The following is a 22,570-nucleotide window of genomic DNA, read 5'->3' as shown; positions in this document are numbered from 1 at the left end:
ATTTTAAATGTAAGTTTTGCCTAAGTAAACAGTGTGGTGTCGGACTCTAAGAAATCCTCCTTTAAGACAACAAAGAAAATCAAAAACACAAAAAAGGAGGACATTCAATGACTCTTTTCTAAATGCCCCCATTACGCCAGGATGCTAATGGCAAAAAATGCCTATGTAAATTCTGATTCTGATTGTGCACTAATTCTTAGGAGAGTTCAAAATAAGAAATGCTTATTAGCTTGACCATCCTAAGCCATTTACTGGGGGGGATTCCTGACTGCAGCTGGCTACAACCATCACAAACTGATTAATGACATGTTTTCTTTTCAGTGACAGCTAAGAATTATTTTCCAATGTGGGCATGGACAGTGTGTTACAAAATTGACCATCCAGAACCGAACAAGCTATTTTCCAATAATTGGACTCCACATAACTGACGGTCTAGTCTGCGCTGGTAGAACATTAACAGAGGCTATTGGTCGTCATGGTAAAAACAGAGGTTGGTCTGACTGTAATCTCATTTATGGGGGGTTCAGAAAATTGACATCATGGTAGTGAGAGCTTATAAGTAACTGGAGCACTGGCTTACTAACAGACTGCAGCCTCTCCAAAGGAAACATTCTATAGGCTGAATTCCCCAAGGGCAAAACAGAATTGGATTTTGTAAATTATGCTGAGACACTCCTGTTTAAAACACTGACAAGAATAAGGGATTTTCATTTTTCTTTAGTTTTGTTTGTAATTTTGTTTAGAAAGCATGTGCTCCGGTGGTTGTGCCAAATGCCTGGGAATCACCCTCATTCCTCTGGCTGTGCTATGTACTCTAGCTAACATTTTGCTGTTTTTCCCCGGAGGAGAAGTCGTAAGCAATAATGAACACATCACAGATGAAGTTTGGTACTTTGGAGGGATGTTGGGATCCGGTGTATTGGTGAGTAGACAAATCCTGAAATTTTCACTTTTATTTTCTAAAGTAAAAGGTTGGGTTTTACTGTAATTCCCCTGCACTTCAAATACAGTACAACCAACATTGCAAATGATTCTTGATGGTCCACTTTGTTTAATAAGTAAATAGGCAATTTAAAACTTGTTTTGATTTAGTAATTAAAAATTCAATGTAGTGATAAGAAAAATAAGACACTGGACTAATAGATTAAAACATAAGGTTAACTCAGAATGGTCCAACCTAATCAAACTGTATTTTTATTGTTGGTAGATGATCTTTCCTGCCTTGGTATTTTTGGGCCTTAAGAATAACGATTGTTGTGGATGCTGTGGTAATGAAAGCTGTGGAAAGAGGTTTGCGGTAAGTGGAAAAGAAGGATGTGGCCAACTCCCCCCCCCCCCCCCCAAAAAAACAGCCAAATGGTGACAAACAATGACATTTATATCATGTCTGTCCATATATATTTATGATGTTCTAAAATGTGAATATGTAGTGCATGTGTTTGTTGTCCATAGCACAAAGTGAAAAATCCTGGTATCCTTTTGTGCCCTAAGCCAAGGATTATTGATGTGACAAGATGTCGTTGTACCAAGACCCCTTGATAGTACCAAGACCACATTTATCATGCTGCCTTGTTGGCATGCCAATGCAATACAGCTGTAGCCCTGACATGGCTTGTTAAAAGTGGGTACCAATAAAATAAATTTCCTAAAGACCCACATTTTGCTTTTCTCAGATGAGGGGACAGTTATTTTTTTTCTTTTATGACAGATGTCTTTTGCTCCATTACAGTCACCGTATAGCTTTACTGTGGACCCTACACAATATGTAATGTGGATCTTCTGAAAAATATTATAGCCATTTCCATCATACAGTGATTTCTTCCTTTTAGCAAATCCACAGCACACCATAAGAAAGCCCCTCACTACCCAACAATATTAAGCAAAGGGCTGAAAAGGGTGGTGGTATGGAACGTATGATAGCAAAATAATAGGTTAAAGTAACAGTCTGTTGAAAGCAGTGTTGTTGTAGTCGTGTTGGTCCCACGATATTAGAAAGACAAGGTGGGTGAAGTTGTATCTGTTATTGGACCAAATTCTGTTGGCGAGAGAGACAAGCTTTTGAGCTATACAGAGCTCTTCTTCAGGTCTCAGAGAAGAAGAAGAGTACAAGAAGAAGAACTTTGTGTAAGCTCAAAAGCTTACCTCTCTCACCAACAGAAGTTGGTCCAATAAAAGATAGAACCTCACCCACCTTGTCTCTCAGCGTGTTGAAAGGCAGCTGCCAGGAAGCAGGTGGGGCATATAGAGTGGTTGCTTCGAAATAAGATCCAGCATAAATTGTGCACCTCAAATTGAAGTTTAAAAGTCGACTCAGTATCAGTGCCAATTATAGGGCACGATACAGAAGCACTCTGCAGGACTGCATTTTGTTTGGTAAGAGGTCTCCAAACTTTTAAGTATTATGACTTTTAAGGTGGGGGGAAAATTGTATTTCAAATGGAGGCAGGTCCAAACAACCCCCCTTCACCTCCCCCAGTCTGAAAATCCCTACACTGCACCACCACCACATTTTGGGGAGCTGAGATGCAGAGTCCAGTTCAAACTTTTTCTATAATGGGCTAAATTAAAAATATGGATCCAAACACCCTGAAGACCAGGGCCGGCTCCAGGCACCAGCCTGGCAAGCAGGTGCTTGGGGCGGCCACTCCGGAGAGGGGCGGCATGTCCAGGTATTCGGCGGCAATTCGGCGGACGGTCCCTCACTCCCACTGGGAGCAAAGGACCTCCCGCCGAATTGCCGCCGCAGATCGCGATCGCGGCTTTTTTTTTTTTGGCTGCTTGGGGCAGCCAAAACCCTGGAGCCGGCCCTGCTGAAGACATAGAGGATTTTTGGCTGTGGAGCTGAACTTTTGGGCTTAGGCTCATTTCTAATTTCAAATGCCACTTCCTCCATCGTACACAGTGGAGGGGTGGAGCAGCTAGCACAGGAGATGACGTAGCTGCCTCCATCTACTCTATGCCTGTGGAGACCACTTCTACTTAGGGATAGCAGATTTAGCGGGCTGGAGAATTTGGTCCAGAATCTTTGTAGAAGAATGCACTTCTCATACTCAGTAGACTAGAATGGGCCAGATTCTGATCTCAGTGGCCTGGTGTAAATCCAGAATAACTCCACCAAAGTAACAATTACTCCAGATCTGAACACCTTCCACTAGTGCATTAAGTGATGTGACTACGCATCTCTCACATGTTGTTTGTTCTTTCATCCTCTCTCCAGGGCCCTGATCCTGCATCAAGAATCACTAGCACAATCCCCTCACAGCTGTGCAAAGTCCTGTTGATTTAACTAGGGCTCTGCATAGGTGCAGTGGGTTGCAGTAGTGGATCCCAGTGTAGGTTTAGGGTCCAAGTCAAACTTTTCTTCTTTATTGCTAAATTAACGCTGGAGGGAGTTAATTAAGCTTAGAAGCCACACATTCCACCCCATGACATCTCGCTGCCAATTTTCTGTCACAACAATTTATTATCCCAAATCAGTTCAGCTGTTGGAGAGCTTTTATATCTACCACATATTTTGAACTGTTAAATACATTTAATGCTTTGTGGATAGATTCTACCATCATTTCACCTAGGCAACTCAGTTGAATTTAGCTGGATTGTATACCTGAGAACAGAATTTGTCCTTTCATGTTAATTTGAACACCAGGCTTATGTTATGAAATTAATATTGTCTTGGAATGATTTAAAGATTTGATTATGTGAAAGTAACAAAATGTTTTCGAAGTGCAAGCAAAGGCTTTGGTTCCTCAGTGATTTTTTTTTTTTAAATAATCATGAAGAATGCCAGAATAACATTCTTGGAAAACAAAGTCTTCATTTAGCCACAGAATAGATGCAGCATGAGTAGTAGAAGTATTCCCACCTACGTCCTTCAACTCTGGTCTAAAAGGGCCTTAACCTTTTGGTGTAATATTGTAGTCCATACCTCATGTCCACTCAGTCCTTTGCCTCTCAACTGAAAGTGCCATCTCTGCATTAGTGCCAGCTGTGACGTTGGTTATGATGAGCACAAATACACAATAGGAAGTAAAGAATGTGAAAAGGGAGGGGAAATTTACTGAGGCAGAATATAATTAACCAGACCAAAATTTGATCAGGACACCAAAATTAACAATTCTGCTCTGCGAAATGTGCCATGGCATCTTCACAAACGGTTGGGACTTCAATTTTGGCCATGATCTCATCTGACAGAACAGTCAGTGTGGCACAGTGCCCCCGGACACCAGACAGGGTTAGTACTGATTGAGGGAAGAGTGCCATATACTGAATCACCATTACCACTTCCTGTAGTATCAAGGTGTTCCTTTGAGGTCTCCTATGCAAATGCTACTCCAGTCTGACTTGGTTTAAGCTTCTAAGGACCAATGGGAATTGCAGCACAAAGTGTGATGCCTGCAGACATGCAAGGTACATTAGAGTCTAGTTACATAATGCATTTATCTTAACTGTTCAGAAGTTAGGGTTGAGACTGTACTACACATTCACTTAAGCAGGATACATTTAATTGTTTGTAAGAGGTCAAAAATAACTTAATCTTTTTCTGTCTCTATCAGATGTTTACTTCTATAATATTTGCAGCAGTTGGACTTCTGGGAGCCGGATACTGCTTTGTTGTGTCAGCGGTTGCTCTAAATAGAGGCCCTAAGTGTAACAATGGCAGTAATTGGAACTATCCATTTGAGAATGGGTAAGATATTGCACTGCATCATGCATGGGTTAGCTAGAAAAGATGTGATATATTCACTCACTGAAGCAGTACTGCGATAAGGAAGTTTGTGATGTAATTTCTAGCTTTAAATTTTTTGTGTAAATAGGGAATCGCACACAATCACATTACTGAGACTGCAATGTGGCTGCCTGTTGGATGAAGTATTGCCGTATACTGTGACAGTACATGGCTACACAATATTCTAGAATAAGAATACCATCCCCAGCTGAAACTAGAGGTTTCAAAGAGCCCCAATTAAGATAAATTTACCACTTGTCAGTTTATTCCTTAGATTTTTAAAGCAGTATGGGGGGCTAGACTATAATCATATGATTAAGAGTGTTTTTAATGGGAATCTCAGATCTGAAACTGAGGCTGTTAATATTTAAGAGTTAGTCTTTATGTAATTTTATTTTGGTTATGGAAATTGGAGGGTGTTGTCCACACTATGTAGCTGAAACTTCTTTGGTATCATGCATGTGTGTCACTTGTTCATATCCCTGGATTCCTTAAGTCAGCAAAGTTCAAACTGGAAATAAGATGCCCATTTTAACCATCGGAACAGATCGCCAAGGGATGTGGTAAATTCTCTGTTACTTGGAATCTTTAAACCAAGGTCAGAGCGCTCTCTGAATGATGTATTGTAGTTCAGCTGAAGGGTGTTGGTCAAGGTGAAGGAACCACTGAATGAAATCTAGGGCCTGTGTTATGCAGGAGGTCAGATTAGATCATCATAAACATCCCTTCTGATCTTAATACTGTTACTCTCTAAATTAACAGAGCATTAGGCGTATCCAGAGGCAATATTAAAAAAACAAACCCAAACTGGGTTTTGAAATAACCTTCACATTTTCATTGAAATTGGCAAAGTCCAGAAAATGGCAATGAGGTCTGTCATTCCATCCTTATCTCATTGTACTGTGCCTCAGGACTGGCTTTTAGAACAGCCAGGGATGTGTTTGTGCTGCTGTGTTATCTAGGCACGAGATAAAATACAGGTGACTTGTCAGCATTTGATGGTTTGTTAGAAACGTTATTTCCCTTTTCTCATTGTAGTAGAATTTCCTTTGTTTTGTTTTAATAACAATGTAAAACCATAACAATTAAGAAAAATATTTGGGTCTGAAAATTTACCATTGTTTCCATGTTTGCAACTCCCATTGAAAATCATTTAACATTTTGTAGCACTGAAGTCAATGAGAGTTGCATCCTCTAATCCAGGGGTCGGCAACCTCTCAGAAGTGGTGTGCTGAGTCTTCATTTATTCCCTCTGATTTAAGGTTTTGTGTGCCAGTAATACATTTTAATGCTTTTAGAAGGTCTCTTTCTATAAGTCTATAATATATAACTAAACTATTGTTGTATGTAAAGTAAATAAAGTTTTTAAAATGTTTAAGAAGCTTAATTTAAAATTAAATTAAAATACAGAGCTCCCCAGACCGATGGCCAGCACCAGGGCAGTGTGAGTGCCGCTGAAAATCAGCTCGCATGCCGCCTTTGGCACACGTGCCATAGGTTGCCTACCCCTGCTCTAATCCAAGGTCAGACTTTGGTGCTTAGAGCGTTGAAATCTATCTAATCTATCCCTGAGATGAAATGAGAGCAATCGATATACACTAAGGATGAATTTAGCTCCCCGTGTTCTAAATGCAACCCTATGATTAATGATACGATTCTGTCATGGAGGTCACGGATTCTGTGACTTTCTGGGACCTCCGTGACTTCTTCTAGGGCAGGACTGTGGAGTAGTTGTCAGCCCCAGGGCTGCCAGAGCAGGGGCCAGCCCTGGAGCAGTGGCCACCAGAACAGCTGGTCAGCAGCCAGCCCTCAGGACACAGAGCAATGGTCACTGGAACAGCAGGCTTGGTCAGCCCTGGTGCCACCAAAGCAGTGGCCATCATGGCCCACCCCAGGTCCACCAGAACAGCAGCTGCCGGAATAGCTGACCAGCCCCAGGGCCACTGAACAGCTGACTGGTGGCCCACTGCCATGGTTCCCGGTCCGCTGGAGCAGTGGTTGGGGCTGGATTAGCCCCTCCTGGGCTGGAGCAGCAGCGGTCAGCCCCTGACACAGGAGCAGTGGCGGGGCTGGAGGAGCTGTAAGCCCCGGCAATGCTCTGTTTGTTCCCCCATCCCAGGATATTTTTAGTAAGTTATGGACAGTTTGTGGGCTTCCAGGAATTTTTGTTTATTGCTCACTGTGACAGAGTCCCCCAGGGTGCTACTTGGAACTGGGGTACCACTGGGCCCTCTGACCCACCAGCCTGGGCTCCCTATCACACTGTGACAAGCTGCAAAGCCCTCCAAGCTTGCACTTTCACCAGCATTCACCCAGGTAGGGACACACCAGCTGCAGTCACATGCAGGCTCTCTAACCGCCAGCCTCCCAGCCTAGGACCCCAGAGCAGTACCGTTCTGCCCTGGTCAAATCTAGCCAGTATATGGGTTTAATACACATTACACCTCTCCCTCAATGTGATGAGAACCATGCACACTTGTGGTAACCAAGCTGAGATTTTCCCCAGAAACCTTAGTCAAATGCACAATGGTTTGGATTAAAACATAAAATAAGTTTATTACCTACAAAAGATAGATTTTAAGTGATTATAAGTGATAGCAAACAGATCAAAGCAGATTACCTAGTAAATAAACAAAAACGCAAACTGAGCTTAACATACTAGATAGGTAGGATAAGAATTAGCAAATTCTCACCCTGAGTGATAATCAGGCTGGCAGATTCTTAAGGCACAAGCTACATTAGCTTTGCAGCTTGGGTTTCCCAGGTATACATACACAGCCACACATTCCATCCCAGTTCAGTCTTTGTTCCTCAGGTGTTTCCAGGTGTGTTGTGTAGGGAAAGTGAGGTACCATCATGATGTCATTTCCCCCATTTATATCTTCTTCCCACTTGCTGGAAAGCTTTTTTGCTGTGACCTGGGTCAAACAGTTCCCATTGTGTAGTGCTATCTCTGAGAGGTTTCTATGGTACACAGTCTTGTGTTTATGTGCATTTCCTCAATAAGCCATTAACATTGTTTGGCCTTTTTACTGTTGTACCTGAAAAGCTGCTTGTGGGTGTTTTCAACCTCACAACATGTTTCATAACTTCACATATGATGATAGCACATACAATCCAATGAGATATTAATGTCTAGCAGATCAAGACTTTTAGAATGATACCTCACAAGGCATACTTTGTACAAAACATATCCTAATTATATAACAGTGGTGAATAAGGGGGTGCCAGGGTGTCACATCTGCGACCTGTCCCTGACTTTTACTAAAAATATCCATGACAGAATCTTAACCTTATCTATGATATGCATATGCATATATAGATGTACTGAATTTACCACTAGATGTCAGGGTTGCTCTATACAACTGCATAACTGGAACTGTGTTTAGTAAGAAAAAACACTTGACTTTCAAAGAAAGAAGGATACAAGTTTGGGTGATCACTGAACAGGCAGATCTTTGGCATGGATCTTATTTGATGGTCCTTCTCATCTTCTTCCTTGCTTTAATCCCATTAGCTGGAGTCCACCCTACAAGTCCTCACCCTCCAAAGTGCTCTGTTTGATGCCATATCCTTAATCACACCAACATGTCTTCTTTTATGACATCCTACCACTTCTTGCTCAGTGTCTCTGTCTTTTTCATTCAGTCTTGATCTGTTGGGCCCTCTTACCCACACTGTTGTCAGGACTGTGCTTTACGTGACCCAAGCCATCTGAGCCCGCACTCCCTCATTTTTTCATCTATGGGTGTTTGACTTTGTCTCTAACATACACATTTCTCACGTGGTTTTTTCTGGCTTACACCACTCAGCCATCTCAACATTTGCATTTCTGTGGAACAGATCATTTGCTCATGTTTCTTCTTTGTCCAGCACTTACCACCATACATTCTAACTGGATGGACCACCATTTACTAGACTTTCCCTTTTACTCTTCCTGGTATCTTCCTGTCAAATACTACACCACTTACCTCTCTCCATCTGAGCCAGGCATTTATTATCCTATCTCTAATTTCAGCCTCCATTTCCCCATTTTTCTGGATTCTGGAACCCAGACACTTCAAATTTTGCATTTTTTGTATTGTCTGCCCAGCCAGTTTCAAAGATAACTCTTCAGTGCTCACATTACTGAAAGTACATGCTATATACTCTGGAATTTCTCTCTGCTTATTTTGATCTCTCATCTCTCCAACCCATCTCCCTGTTTATTATCTAGACCATGTTTCTACTCACTGCATAGAACAATATCTACAGCGAACAGCATGCACCAAGGTGTCTTCATTTGTGAGTTTGTTGTGAGGGTATCCAGGATGAGAATAAGCAAGAAAGGGCTCAGTGCTGATCCCTGATGTACTCCCCCACCTTTATCGATAGTTCATTCATTTCACCACTAGAAGTTTTAACTATTAATGTTGCATCTACATACTTGGCGTGAACAAGCTTCATATGAAGTTCTGGTACATCTTATTTGACAGTTCTTGCCTGACAAAATAAAATGAAGTATATAATTGCCTTCAGAACATATTTATTCTTTCTTTACCTGCTCTTTGTTCATGCTGTAGTCAGCGAGATGATGTCAATGTTTATAAATGCAATGGAATTATTTGAAATCAAAACTCTTTCATTATTCCACAAGCAGAAATATAAAGTATCATTAATAGTGATGTGGAAATTATTTTAGAGTCAAGTGGATACAGTGACTCACTTTTCAGATTACAATAACAACAAACTAGTAGTAACACTAGTACTGCATTACTGATTTACATTGACTTCTATTCTTTCTCATATGCTTTTTTCTTTTTTACACAGGAATTATCTAAGCAATGACACCATGTGGGCCTTGTGCAAATCACCTGAACACATAATTCCCTGGAATTTGACCCTCTTCTCCTTGTTGCTGATAATGAGTGGAATTCAAGTAGTGCTTTGTGCTATTCAGGTTGTCAATGGACTCATTGGAACAATCTGTGGGGACTGCACCTGTTGTGGATGCTGTGGGGTAAGCAAATTAGTGTCTTCCTCATGTGATTACATTAATCAATAATGCATGTAAATATTCTTGCCCCACATAATAACTTAATGTAATTGCAAAACTCCCAAGTGTGTTATGGAGAAAGGATTTCAATGTTGTTTTAAGTGACATACTGTGGAAGATTTAAAAGATACTGTGCCAGATTCTCAGCGCTGCTAAGTTCCCTTTGCAGTGCTCTTGCAGCTTAAAGGGGACTTAAAACTGCCCTAAGTGGGAACCTGGGGATTTCCTGGTCATAGGGGAATCCCTAAATGGCATAAAGCTGGTGGAGCCAGCTCTGCATCACCCCCTACCAGCCCTCATGAGGTACAGGGAATGTCAGAAGCATGCTGGCGATTGGTAACGGGTGAAGCCCAAGCCCACTGCGCTCTAGTGAGGTCTACCAGCACAACCGTTCTAAGGTGGATTTTGCAGTTGGTGCAACTTAGACCAGCCCTGAATCTGCTCTAAATTGCAAGAGGGGCTGAACCAGCCCCACACAGCCTTGGGATAATGTGTACTGGAATAATTCCAGTTCAAACCCTGAAAGCATTTACACTTGCTGAAAACATAATCTGAGTCTCTGACAAATTACAAAGATTGAAACAATGCACATTTACAGAGCTTATCTAAGATTCCCACAGGGCTTGCAAAATAATAATAAAATCCATTAAAACTCACATGAATATTAACCAATATAAGTGATCTTTGTATTTTTATCCTTCTAGGGAAATGGAGCTATTTAAAGAGAATGAAGACTGCAGAAATCTCTTCATATGAGGAGAATCCCTTTAGAGGCACTTCTTTTGTACGTTACTTGGTGAGCCATGTTCCTCTGCACACACGCTGACTAAGAAGGTCTAGAATGAGGGGCATTTCATGCTATTGCTACAAAGCCCTGACTGCCCTTCACATGCCATTTAAATCCCACGTCCTAGAATGAATTAAGTGGCTGTTCAGCTATTACACTTATATTTATTTTTGTAAAACAGCTTCCATTTGAAAAGAACCTCTTCAGAGTGGACGTTCATCATCTCTTATGAATTAGCTCTCTGACTGGGGACTGATGAATGCTTCTAATACAAGTTCAGTTGTAATTTAATTGTATCTGTTTCTTTTTTGACACTTATGAAATGAAAATGAGACAAAGCTGTAACTTTCTTTTGAACTCTAGAATAAAGTTTTATTTGTTTCTACATAGAAAAGTGAAGATTTCTGTGCTCCAGACCTGAGATAATTAAAATGCTATTTGTAAAAAGACTTTGTGTTATTAATGATTTTCATTTGAAGTCTAATGGGATTTTCCTTTTCGTTGACTGTGATTGACACACAGCATCGATCCTGCACAACATGATTATTGTGCATATAAATACAAGGGCAAAAGCGATGAGCACACTGGGCAGTGTGGAATGCAATCCTGCAGGAATGAGTGTGTTGTCACTAAGCCCCCAAGTTATTCCTGACTCATATCAGGAATTAAGCCAAAAAGGGAAATACATAGCAATTTAATATGATGATGATGATTTTGCTTATTCCAACATTGTCTTAGTCACCCACTATCTGTCTTACTCCAGTCACTTCAATCAGAGATGTAACCATAGACACACCTGAGCTAGTTTAGATCGATCTAGCTTGAATAACAATAGCAGCGAATCTGCGGCAGCACCCGCTAGTGCAGGCTTGTACAGCCATTACTGCCTGGCTTGATTTCTATTCATTTCTGTAATTCAAGCTAGCTAGATCAATGCTAGCTCGGGTACATCTACACCCATGCTGGTGTGTCATCTCTAATTGCATGGTAGACATAGACTATCAACTAATGAAGTCAACACATGGGACTGGAGACTTACTGCTTACTTGTTCTTTTTTCTACTTGCAAAAGGCAAAACTGATAGCTACAAAGATAGCGACAACTCTGCATGCTGGTCATAGGAGATCAGTACTGCCCTTAGATGCAAGTCCCATAGAAGTCAATTGGCCAAATCCTGCAGTACTTGTTCAGTCAGAACTTCCACTGAAATCAAGAAACCAAGCCATACAGATCTTTCTCAGTCAAAATTCCCACGACAGTCAATGGAAAGTTGATCAGAACAAGGACTACAGGATGTGGCCAGTAGGAGTTATGCCTGTGTATCTGGGCTTGAAATGTTTGCAGAAGGAACTATAATACTCTGCATAACCAATAACTTCATTTCACTAGAAGAAAAGGATTTTGTTTTTTCCCCTCAAAGGTATGGGAGAAGAAAAGATCCTACCTTGTCAGCTACTTCTCAATGAGAAGTATTCTTCTTCATAGGCCAGGTCTACACTATAAACTTACATTGGTATAACTACGTCGCTCAGGGTGAGAAAATCCCGGTGTAGACAGTGCTAGGTTGACGGGAGGGCTTCTCCTTTCAACGTAGCTACCGCCTGTCAGGGAGGTGGATTAACTTTGCCAGTGAGAGAAGCTCTCCCATCAGCATAGTAATGTCTTCACTGAAGTACTACAACTGCAGCATTTTAAGTACAGACCTGCCCAAAGTCTCTTCTGCTCCGTTCAGAGCCCCTCCTGCACCACCCAGCCCTTTTGGCCCATTCAAGTCCCACTTGTCCTTTGCTCCCACACCTGTGCACTTACCCATGCACCGTGTGCTTCTCTCACTTCCTGATGTTCCCCTTTGTCTGCAAATAGCTAAATACTTGTTGTATTGGCTGACGTGAAGGAATTTGGCACCTATGTGCTACAGCAGCATTGGTAAGGTGCCTAAATGACTTAGGTGCCTGAGTCCCATTTTCTGAAGTGCCGTAGGCCCAGCTCCTCAGAGCCATTGAGGCTCCTCCTAACTTCACTGAAATCGGTGCCAATCATTGGAAGCTAGGAGCCTCAATGTCTCTGAGAAGTTGGACTTTAGGAAACTGGGTGGCTGGCCCTTTAAGGGGAATGGGGCCCAGCCTCCCTTGCAGTGCTGCCAATGTCAGTGACTCTGTCAATACCAAAGGGAAAGCCCAGGGCCCCACAAAACCATAATCCGTCTCCGATAATACTGCACCTGTGACTGATCAGCTACCTCCCAGCTGAGACTAATCAGATAATATAAAAGCCTGCAGGTGGCTCAGTTGGGGGTGGAGAGTTGTTGTACTCATGTTAGCACCTATAGCAGACGCTGGAGCAGGGTGATTCTCAGGCAAGTAGCTGGTGGGAACCTGTAAGGAATAGCTAAGACCCTGCAGAAGAGCCCGGGTCCAGGGAAAAGACAGGATTTATATAGGGTTACCATACGTCCGGATTTTCCCGGACATGTCCGGCTTTTGGGGGCTCAAATCCCCGTCCGGGGGGAAATCCCCAAAAGCCGGGCATGTCTGGGAAAATCGGGAGGGAGGGCTGGGCTGGGGTCGCGGGGCCGGGCGCGCGGTGCCGGGCCGGGGTCCAGGGGCGCAGTGCCGGGCCGGGGCCGCGGGGTCGGGCCGCCGAGGGAGTGCGCTGGGCCGCGGGGCCGGGAGCCGGGCCGCCGGGGGGGTGCGCTGGGCCGCGGAGCCGGGAGCCGGGCCGCCGGGGGGGTGCGCTGGGCCGCGGGGCCGGGAGCCGGGGGGTCGGGCCGGGGGGTCGGGCCGCCGGGGGGGTGCGCGGGGCCGGGGGGGCCGGGGGGGTTCGCTGGGCCGCGGGGCCGGGGGGTCGGGCCGGGAGCCGGGCCGCCGGGGGGGGTGCGCTGGGCCGGGCCGGGGCCACGGGGCCGGGCCGCCAGGGGGGTGCGCTGGGCCGCGGGGCCGGGAGCCGGGGGGTCGGGCCGAGAGCAGGGCTGCCGGGGGGGTGCGCTGGGCCGCGGGGTCGGGCCGCCGGGGGGGTGCGCTGGGCCGCCGGGGCCGGGATCCGGGGGGTGCGCTGGGCCGCCGGGGACGGGAGCCGGGGGGGTGCGCTGGGCCGCCGGGGGCCGGCCGGCAGTGCTGGGCGGGCCGGGGGTGGTCGGCCGGGGGCCAGGGCCGGCACCCCAGGGCCCGAGCCGACCCAGGCTGGAGCCGCCGGGGGGGCCAGCCTGGGCCGCGCCTCCTCCCCCCACACACCCCCCTTACCTGCCCAAGCTTCCCGCGAATTAAATGTTCGCGGGAAGCAGGGGAGGGGGCGGAGACTTTGGGGAGGGGGCGGAGTTGGGGCGGGGCTGGGGGCGGGGCCAGGGCCCCGTGGAGTGTCCTCCTTTTGGAGGCACAAAATATGGTAACCCTAATTTATATGTGGAATTTATGTTGAACTGTTTCATTGTAAAGGACTGGCCTGAGAAAGAGGCCCTGAACCAGAATTTGGGTGTGGTGCCTTCCTGGCCTGGGAAATAAGCCAACAGCCCCATTCACTTTCAATGCAATTTAGGCCCCCTAAGTGACTTTTGAAAAATGAGGCATGTCATTTAGGCACTCCCAAAAACTTTACCCAGTGAGATTATGGTTGACTGTTTTAGTGGCCAGATTTAGGGTGGACTATCAGCCTCTATTCTAACGTAGGTTTGTAGAGGTAAATGTTCCTAGAAGAACTGTGGTTTTTGTATATCTCAGTAGCAACCTGACCAGTTGGTCATGGACTCTGTGAGAGAGCTCATCTACCGGAGTGCTTTCCTGGGCCAAAATGATAGTGGACAAAATGGAGGCCTAAAGAATTGTGACGGAGGAGACGTTGGGGGCAATAACTTACCATAGAAAGCTAAGTGGTACTGCACAGTGATGGTTTTAACAACTACTGTAACAGAGATCCAATTGCCAGAGGTAAAACTCACAAATAAGCTAATGTAACCCTGCTATGAACAAAGTTCTTTAGGAGATAAGATCTTTATTTTAAAGGAACATTGCAATGTTGGATTAGTGGTGGAAAGGCAGTGTTCCAGTGCCTCCTACCTCTTCCCCACGGACCTGGTGCCTTTCCTACCAACCCCCAAAAAAATCTCTGATAGGAGAAGTTGCTCATTGACCTTAAAAACACCAGGGAAGGAGAGAGAACCAACAGCCATCAGGCTTCCTTCAAAGACATGTGACAGAAAGGAGGGGGTTCTGTGGCCTTGGGGCCTTAGAATGCCTATCAGCAGGGGTGAAAGTGAGCCGGTTCAGGCCGGTACATCACAAGGTGAGCTGGTTTGGTTTTTTTGGGCAGGGGGGAGAAGGGGAGGAAAGATGGAGTCAGCAATTTGAGTGAGAGAACATGGGGGAAAAGTGATTCTGCTCTCCAAATTGAAGATAGTGACTATCTTTTTCACCTCCCAATTTTTTTCCTTATCATTATAACAACAACATTAATATAGCTGGAAGCCTGGGATCCAACTATGCCCCAACACTGCAATAATGAAGTGTGTATGTAAATCCACTTAGGAATAGGGTTACCATATTTCCACAAGCAAAAAAGATGACACTGGGCAGGGAGGAGCCCCGCTCTAGCCCTGCCCCTGCCCCACCCCCATCCACTCTCTCCCACCCCCTGATTGCCCCCCTCAGAACCCTCAACCCCCCCCCCGCTCCTTGTCCCCTGACTGCGCCCTCCTGGGACCCCTGCCACTAACTGCCCCCTAGGACCCCAACGCTTATCTAAGCCGCCCTGCTTCTTGTCCCCTGACTGCCCCCTCTTGAGAATGCCCTACAACCCTACCTGTCCCCTGACTGCCCCGACCCTTATCCACCCCCACCCCATATTCACACCCCCACCCCCAGACAGACCCCCGGGGACTCCCATGCCCTATCCAACTGCTCCCCGCCCCCGACAGGACCCCCAGAACTCCTGACCCATCCCACCCCCTCTGCTCCCTGCCTGCCTCGACCCCTCTCCACACCCCTGCCCCCTGACAGCCCCCCCAGAACCGCAGACCCATCTAACCCCCCCTGCTCCCTGTCCCTGACTGTCCCAACCCCTCTCCACACCCCTGCTCCCCTGATAGCCCCCCCAGAACCCCAGACCCATCTAACCCCCCTGCTCCCTGTCCCTGACTGTCCCAACCCCTCTCCACACCCCCGCCCCCCTGACAGCCCCCCTCAGACCCATCTAACCCCCCCCGCTCCCTGTCCCTGACTGTCCCAACCCCTCTCCACACCCTTGCCCCCCTGACAGGCCCCCCCCAAACTCCCAACCCATCCAATCTCCCCTCCCTGTCCCCTGACCAGGGCCGGCTTTAAAGAGCCCAGGAATCGGGCTGCACTCCAGCCGGGGTTGCAGGGCTTGGGGCCGGGCTGGAGGTGCTCGGCTGGCGCTGCTGGGGCCCGAGCCGGGCTGGGGCCGGGCCGGGAGTGCTGGGGCCCGAGCCGGGCCGGGTCCGGGCCAGCTCCAGGCACCAGCCCACCAAGCTTGTGCTTGGGGCGGCACCTGGAGGGGGGCGGCGCGGCACTCCGGCCCCCGGGGAAAGCGGGGCCACGGCTGGGCTCGCCGCCCTCCCCACGGCGCTCTGGTTGCCCTCCCCCCCCCCGGCGCCCTCCCCCCGGCTGCCGGAGCTGGGGCTCGCCGCCCTGCCCCCTGCGCTCTGGCCGCCGGGGGGAGAGCGGAGCCCCGGCTGGGGCTCGCCGCCCTGCCCCCTGCGCTCTGGCCGCCGGGGGGAGAGCCGAGCCCCGGCCGGGGCTCGCCGCCTTCCTCCCAGGGCTCCGGCCGCCCTCCCCCCCCGGCGCTTTCCCCCCGGCCGCTGGGGGGAAAGCGGAGCCCGGAGCTCCGGCCGCCCTCCCCCGCCTCCCGCGGGGGGGGGGGGAGCGGCCGGCGGCTTTTTTGCCTGGGGCGGCAAAAAAGCCAGAGCCGGCCCTGGCTGGGGGTGCTGGGGCCCGAGCTGGGCTGGAGCCGCTGGGGCGGCTGAAGCCACTGGGGCAGCCGGGTGCCGCTCGGCCAAGGCCGCGCCTCCCCGGAGCTCTCCTCCTTGCGCCCCCCCGCCCCAGCTTACCTGCTGCTGCCTCCCGCTTGCCCCTGCTTCTTTTCAGACTTCCCGCGAAGATCTGGTTCGCGGGAAGCAGGGGAGGGGGAGGAGCAGGGGGGCGGAGCGTTCAGGGGAGGGGAGGAGGGGGAAGACAGCTGCGGCCGGACAGTATGGTAAGGCTGCAGGGGATGGGGGGAGCCGGGAAGGGGCTTTGGGTGCCCAGCGGCGCTTGGCCGCCGCTTTTCTCTCTATAAATAGCTGACCGGGTGAAATCCCGGACATTTTTAGATTTTTAAAAATCCCCCCGGACGGCTATTTATAGACCGAAAAGCTGGACATGTCCGGGGAAATCCGGACATACGGTAGCCCTACATAGGAACCAATTTTGTCTTCACTTCTATGGGAGCAGCTCAACAGGACTTCGATAGGAGTTTCATGTAACTAAGAACAGAACCAGGCTCCTTCTGCATATAGAATATTACAGAATATAGGTAAACATTCCCTGCCTCCCCCAGCCGTGCTGGAAGACTGATAATTAGTGTCTAATCTTGTTTTGAGAAGCAAGTTTGTTAATTCAGGAATATTAATCAAGTTTCTGTGGCAGAAACCTCGTGTGTGTTTGTACAACAAAGTCTTTCAACTGAGTCTTGAAGAATATTTCTGCTTTAATTCCATGTTAGGCCGTATTGCGCCTATGTCTTCTCATGATAGACCTGTTATAAAACAGTTTCTTGATGAGTCATCTCCCAAGATGTCATCCATTTAGGAGCGGGGAAGGCTCAACATTTTGGCCTCCCCAGATGGCAATTTAATAGTCCCACTTGCTGGCCTTCTGTGCTTGCTTTTCATCAGCTGCTCCACTGTAGGCCACATCAAGAAAACTGTCACACACGAGAAACCTGCAAGGGATTCCATGGAAATGCTTTGCCTCTGCGCAACTGTTAGTCCCACTTTTCCCTTGAGAATCCTTACTGGTAATGCTTATTGCCGCAGAGATCGTGCCTAGAGAAACTTTGAAGACATTCCTGTGAATCCTGCATTTCAGTTGCAATCTTTTCTAGCAGGGCCTCAAAGTTCATCTTTATCTTTAGCATCAACAGTAAAGCTTTTTGCTGTTTTTTCCTCAAGCTTTTTAAAAAAGAATTCTTTCAAGTGTAATGACTAGAATTGTGCATAATGCGCACACAGCACAACCACGTCTGAGTTTCTTTGCGGGGTTTCCCAGATTTGTCTGCCTGTCTGCCCAGATTTTCAGATTTCATGACAAGAAAACTAGGCTGATCACAGTTAACTTCAGGCCGGCCCAAGCACTCTGTTCCTCCGTAGTTCCTGTCAGTGTCCCTTTCACAGCCGTGCCACTTGTGGCCCTGGCACCTACAGCTGCAGCCGCACCGAAAGAAAGTTCTGAGATTGCAGCGGTGGTTCTGCATGTCTGTCTCAGGAAGAAAGGATGAAGTTAAGCAGCTATGAAATGTTTCTTTGAACAAAGATGGGGGAAGGCTGCAAAATTGGGGTGTGTGTAAAAAGGAAAAAGGCACCTTTTCCACCCATTAGCCCTACTCACCCAGGGCTGTCAAAACCTTGCCCTTCCACTCACCTCTGACAAACATTTATGAAAATGCTCCTTAAGGAAGTACCCAGAAAGGCCCCAAACCAGTTCTTTTCAGTTTACTCCTATGCTATCTGCATATGCAAATCTTTGTCTCAGTTTCATTTCCAGAGCTGAGCTGTCAGCAGAAGGCATCAGGTAATTCCTTTCCAGCTATGTTTGACCAGTGGGTTCTAGATCAGATGCCGCCTTCTATGGTCCAGAGTGTCTCTAACACCTCTGCATCCATTCCCCAATGCTCAGATGAAAGCCTGGGCATGTGTCAGGAGCACTTTTAACCTGCAGATTTTTCTAACTTGGTAACCTTCTGGCATTTAGTGTTGTCTCAGGGGGAAAACAAAAGGAAGAAAGAGAATGGAAAGTGTAGTAGGACTGAAAGCACAGCGGAGCAAGTCAGAGCTGCAAGGAATAGCCTGTAAGGGCTGAGGGTGGCCATAAGAAGTGAGACACTGGCAGGTCCCTCATGCTAGGGAGCCTTTGTCTCTCGTAGGTGGTGCTTCACTCACTAGGAGCCTTTTCTTCTTTGTTCGTCTGCTTACAAAAAATGGATTTTAAAACATTTATTCAGGCTGTTGTGATCAGTGATTGTACATAATTATTGGGTGTCATTGGGTTTACTAGCTGGATCACAGCAGTTCTTGCCCTATACCCCACTAAAAGGACTGGGGTGTGGGTTTTTTTTTTTTTTTAAACCTTTAGTGCTGCCAGAAAACACTTCCATGGAAACTTGTCAGGGACTGAGTCATCCTGGGACTTCATCTTTACCCCACATTCTGTTCTATCACACTTTTATTCATGGAGATGGGTACGATGCACATTTGCTTGTTGGTCACCGGTGTGCCTTAGGGCATGGCTGTCAGGCCATGAGACGTTTACAAGCATAACATACACTTGAAGTGTCATTTCTTTTGCAAGAGTCCTTTTGCAGTGATAATGCAGTTACAAGTAATATCACCTGCTGCTGGACACAGCCACACCTGTTAACAATTCTGAGCTGGAAAGGAATATCAGTTAATAGCTGCCAGAATTCACCAATCGGCACATATGTATCTTTGCGTTGCAGACACTTATTTCGCCATTTCATTAGGATCATGTGCACTGCAGTGGCTTTCAGCACCTACACTAGGAACACCACGCCAGGACCACATACTTGCAGGTTGGTTTCCTGATGGACGTTATCGACATTTCAGCACAGGGGGCTGCAAATGCCAATAGCAAGAGCAGTGTCTGGTGAGAAATAATAGTGCATTGTTGAAGCTGTTAGATGAAGATTTTATGGAAATCCCCATCTTATTAGCACAATCTTCTCCCAGTGGGGCACCTTTGGTTCCAGTTCAATTTTACATATTCTCTCCCCTTGCAGTCTGTGGAAAAAGTGATTTGAAATCTCTGCAAGTTAAAATTCATCAAGTTTCAGAGCTATGCTATTCTATTCAGGTTCTTATTGCATGCCCATCACCACGGTATCCAAGCCCCTTCTCCATTCAGTGCTAGGGGCTTGTGCCCATGTTGTGTGAATAGAGGGTCCATCCACATAGATCTCAGGCAGACAAGCTCGGTCTTAGCTCCTGCAGCTCTCTGGCAGCACAGCTCAACTATGTTGCCATTGGCTTCCCCACTGCAACCTACATCTCTCCCTGAGCAGGGAAGAAGCCATGAATGGGGAACTAATGCCACACTAGATTCTCGGGAATTAAGGCACTGTAAAATAAGAACATTAGCCTGATTTAACAGATGTGAATGACTGGAAACTGATGCTATTGGCTTTTGGCTAACATGGCCATTTTAAAGGAAACACAAGCATCTTTCGTTGGGTAGTTGTTCCCTTTGAACTTCAGAAACAAAACTTCTGAAAAGACTCACCAATAAAGTAACATATAGATCGCCCGATAAATGACATTATGCTGATTATTGTATTCAACTTGGTGCACCTGGAGTACTAAATACAAATGGAGAGATACAGCATTTGACCATCCTGGTGTACCAGCCTCATCAGCGGATTTCCCTGATGCGCCACGTGCCAAAGGTTGCCGATCCCTTCTCTAGGGCATAAGCTGTCATTGCTTCTCCAGTTCTTCTGTGCTCCCATGTCCTCCAATTCCCTCACGACTCTTTCTTTCTGCCCCTCACCTCTTTGTTTCTCCTTGCATTTTATTCTTGTCTCATAGTTCTATCCATGTCTGAACTAAAATCTGCCCATCCCCTTCCTTGCCTTAATTTTACCTGGCACTTTGCCTCTGTCTTCACTGATCAGCCCCCAATTGTTACTGAATTTACATTAGAAATATTGGTGCAATTCCCTTAAGAGGTAACTTGAGGTGAACCACACCACAGAAGTCCAATGGACTGCCAGTTATGACATATGCTATAAGGAACTGGAACTAGACACCAAGAAGCATGGATACTGTGTTCCCTTGGAAATCCAAAGTCAACTGGCCCACCTGTTTCTTATCTGTGTCCTGTAGACTTGATGCATTCCCCATGACTTTGAGATGCCCTAAGGTCAGATGCAGCTCTGATTACAAAAGGAAATGCAAGTGTGAGTCTTGTCTTAGTCTCCGGTGGAGATTAGCTCACATCACATAATTCTCGCACAATTGGGCTCGTTAGGAGCTTCTGCTCATGATGAACTAGTTATTTTTAGATCCCATCGACAGTTTCATGTTGGATATTCATTAGTCCAACTCCGATTTATATTATTAATGGCATTAAACATTTGCACTGTGCAAAAAGAACAGGAGTACTTGTGGCAGCTTAGAGACTAACAAATGTATTAGAGCATAAGCTTTCGGGGGCTACAGCCCACTTCTTTGGATTGCACTGTGCAGTTACCCATCACTTTACAGATCACAGATAAGACACATTCCTTGCTCCCAAGACAAGACCTATCAGGCGCAGGACAGCTGTTAACCTTTAATGAAAAGATACGTGTAAGATAGTTACATCAACAGGTGCTAGAGTAAAGGATGATATCACATTCCATAGTAGTATAGTGGAGCAGATGGATGCTGCAGCTGTTTCCAGCTACCTTTGATGTCATAATTTTATAACTGCTTGTGCAATGCATTATTAAGGCCCCTCTTTTCTTATTAATGCAAGTCACAGCAAATGGATTCTATCCTATTTGACATATTTGTGAACAGCTTACCAGGCTACAGTGCTTGTAAGTCCTTGAAGTACTTTACATTCCTCTGGTGTAGAATTAGAGTACATAAGTAGTATTTGCTGTAGACAAAGGGCACAGAATCAGGGTTTCAGGAAAACAGCCTTAGGAAAAAAGATGTGGTTGAGATTCAGAAAGGCTAAGGGATTTGAGAAAGCCAGTCTAACAAGCAAATTGTTTGGGGGATCCTTCTGTTTTCCTTCACCCAGTGGGCAGCATGTATATGTTAAGTTCTAACTACTTTTTTAAAATGATCACCTTCAAAGCACCTTTCCAAAATAGTTACTTAAGCCTCACAACACCCCTGTGAGATAGAGAGGAAGAGAAATTATTTACTCAGCTGTTAATTAGGGAAAACATTATGTGATTTGCCAATGAGAGAATCTGGATTAAGTCTCAGGAGCTCCTGGCTCACCGGCCTGTGTTCAGATCACTAGTCCAAATCACCAACAGCACTTCTGTTATAGTTGGGGGCACAATGTGTTAATGCATTAGCCAATCACTCTGGGATCAAATCCTGATTTCATTCACAAATGGGGTAGACTCGTAGTTCCTGTTGTGAATGTTTAACCACATCATAAAGTAACCCCCACGTTTTCCAAAACTGGTAGTCTTTGACCAAGAGTCTCAGGATTAGAATGCAGTGTTTTGCAGATCCTGCATTAGCACAGGGGTAATTTGGGGAAATTTGTATACTGCTTGTTCATAATAGGATTTAAAGCCAAGCAGGCTACAAGGGCTTCATTTTCATGAGCACTGAATTCAGACCTGGCACTTTGCCTCTGTCTTCACTGATAAGCCCTTACATTACAGGTTTCAGGGTAGCAGCCGTGTTAGTCTGTATCCTCAAAAAGAACAGGAGTACTTGTGGCACCTTAGAGACTAACAAATTTATTAGAGCATAAGCTTTCGTGGGCTACAACCCACATCCGAAGAAGTGGGTTGTAGCCCACGAAAGCTTATGCCCTTACATTACAGATCTTCAAGTTCATTAGGTAGGCTGAGCTGTAATCATGGAAGGTACGGCTTCATTTTATCTTTAAATATTGGCTCTAACTAATGGCTAATGAAGGCAGTGCTTTAAGAATGGTCCTTTGCCGCGGCAGCGCTTTAACATTGCTGCCCACCCCCTGTCGGCAGCCCTGCCAGTACGGACCCTACAGTATGAGAGCAACATATGCCACAACACAGTTGTATGAGTGCAGTAACTGATTTTACA

The 22,570-nt window shown here is 46.4% G+C and overlaps 1 protein-coding gene across 1 annotated transcript; it reads left to right on the top strand.

Annotated features, from left to right (window-relative positions):
- Positions 1-497: 497 nt before the first annotated feature.
- On the top strand, positions 498-10,997 carry TM4SF4 (transmembrane 4 L six family member 4). Its single transcript, XM_005308208.4, has 5 exons — positions 498-922; positions 1,208-1,297; positions 4,554-4,687; positions 9,536-9,725; positions 10,466-10,997. The coding sequence occupies exons 1-5, from the start codon at positions 749-751 to the stop codon at positions 10,481-10,483; spliced, it is 606 nt and encodes a 201-aa protein (XP_005308265.1). The 5' UTR covers positions 498-748; the 3' UTR covers positions 10,484-10,997.
- The last annotated feature ends 11,573 nt before the right edge of the window (positions 10,998-22,570 follow it).

Source organism: Chrysemys picta, chromosome 9 (assembly GCF_011386835.1).
Source record: "Chrysemys picta bellii isolate R12L10 chromosome 9, ASM1138683v2, whole genome shotgun sequence".
NCBI classification, from domain to species: Eukaryota; Metazoa; Chordata; order Testudines; family Emydidae; genus Chrysemys; species Chrysemys picta.
The sequence above is the reverse complement of the archived record's forward strand: the minus strand, read 5'-3'. Positions and strand labels throughout refer to the sequence as shown.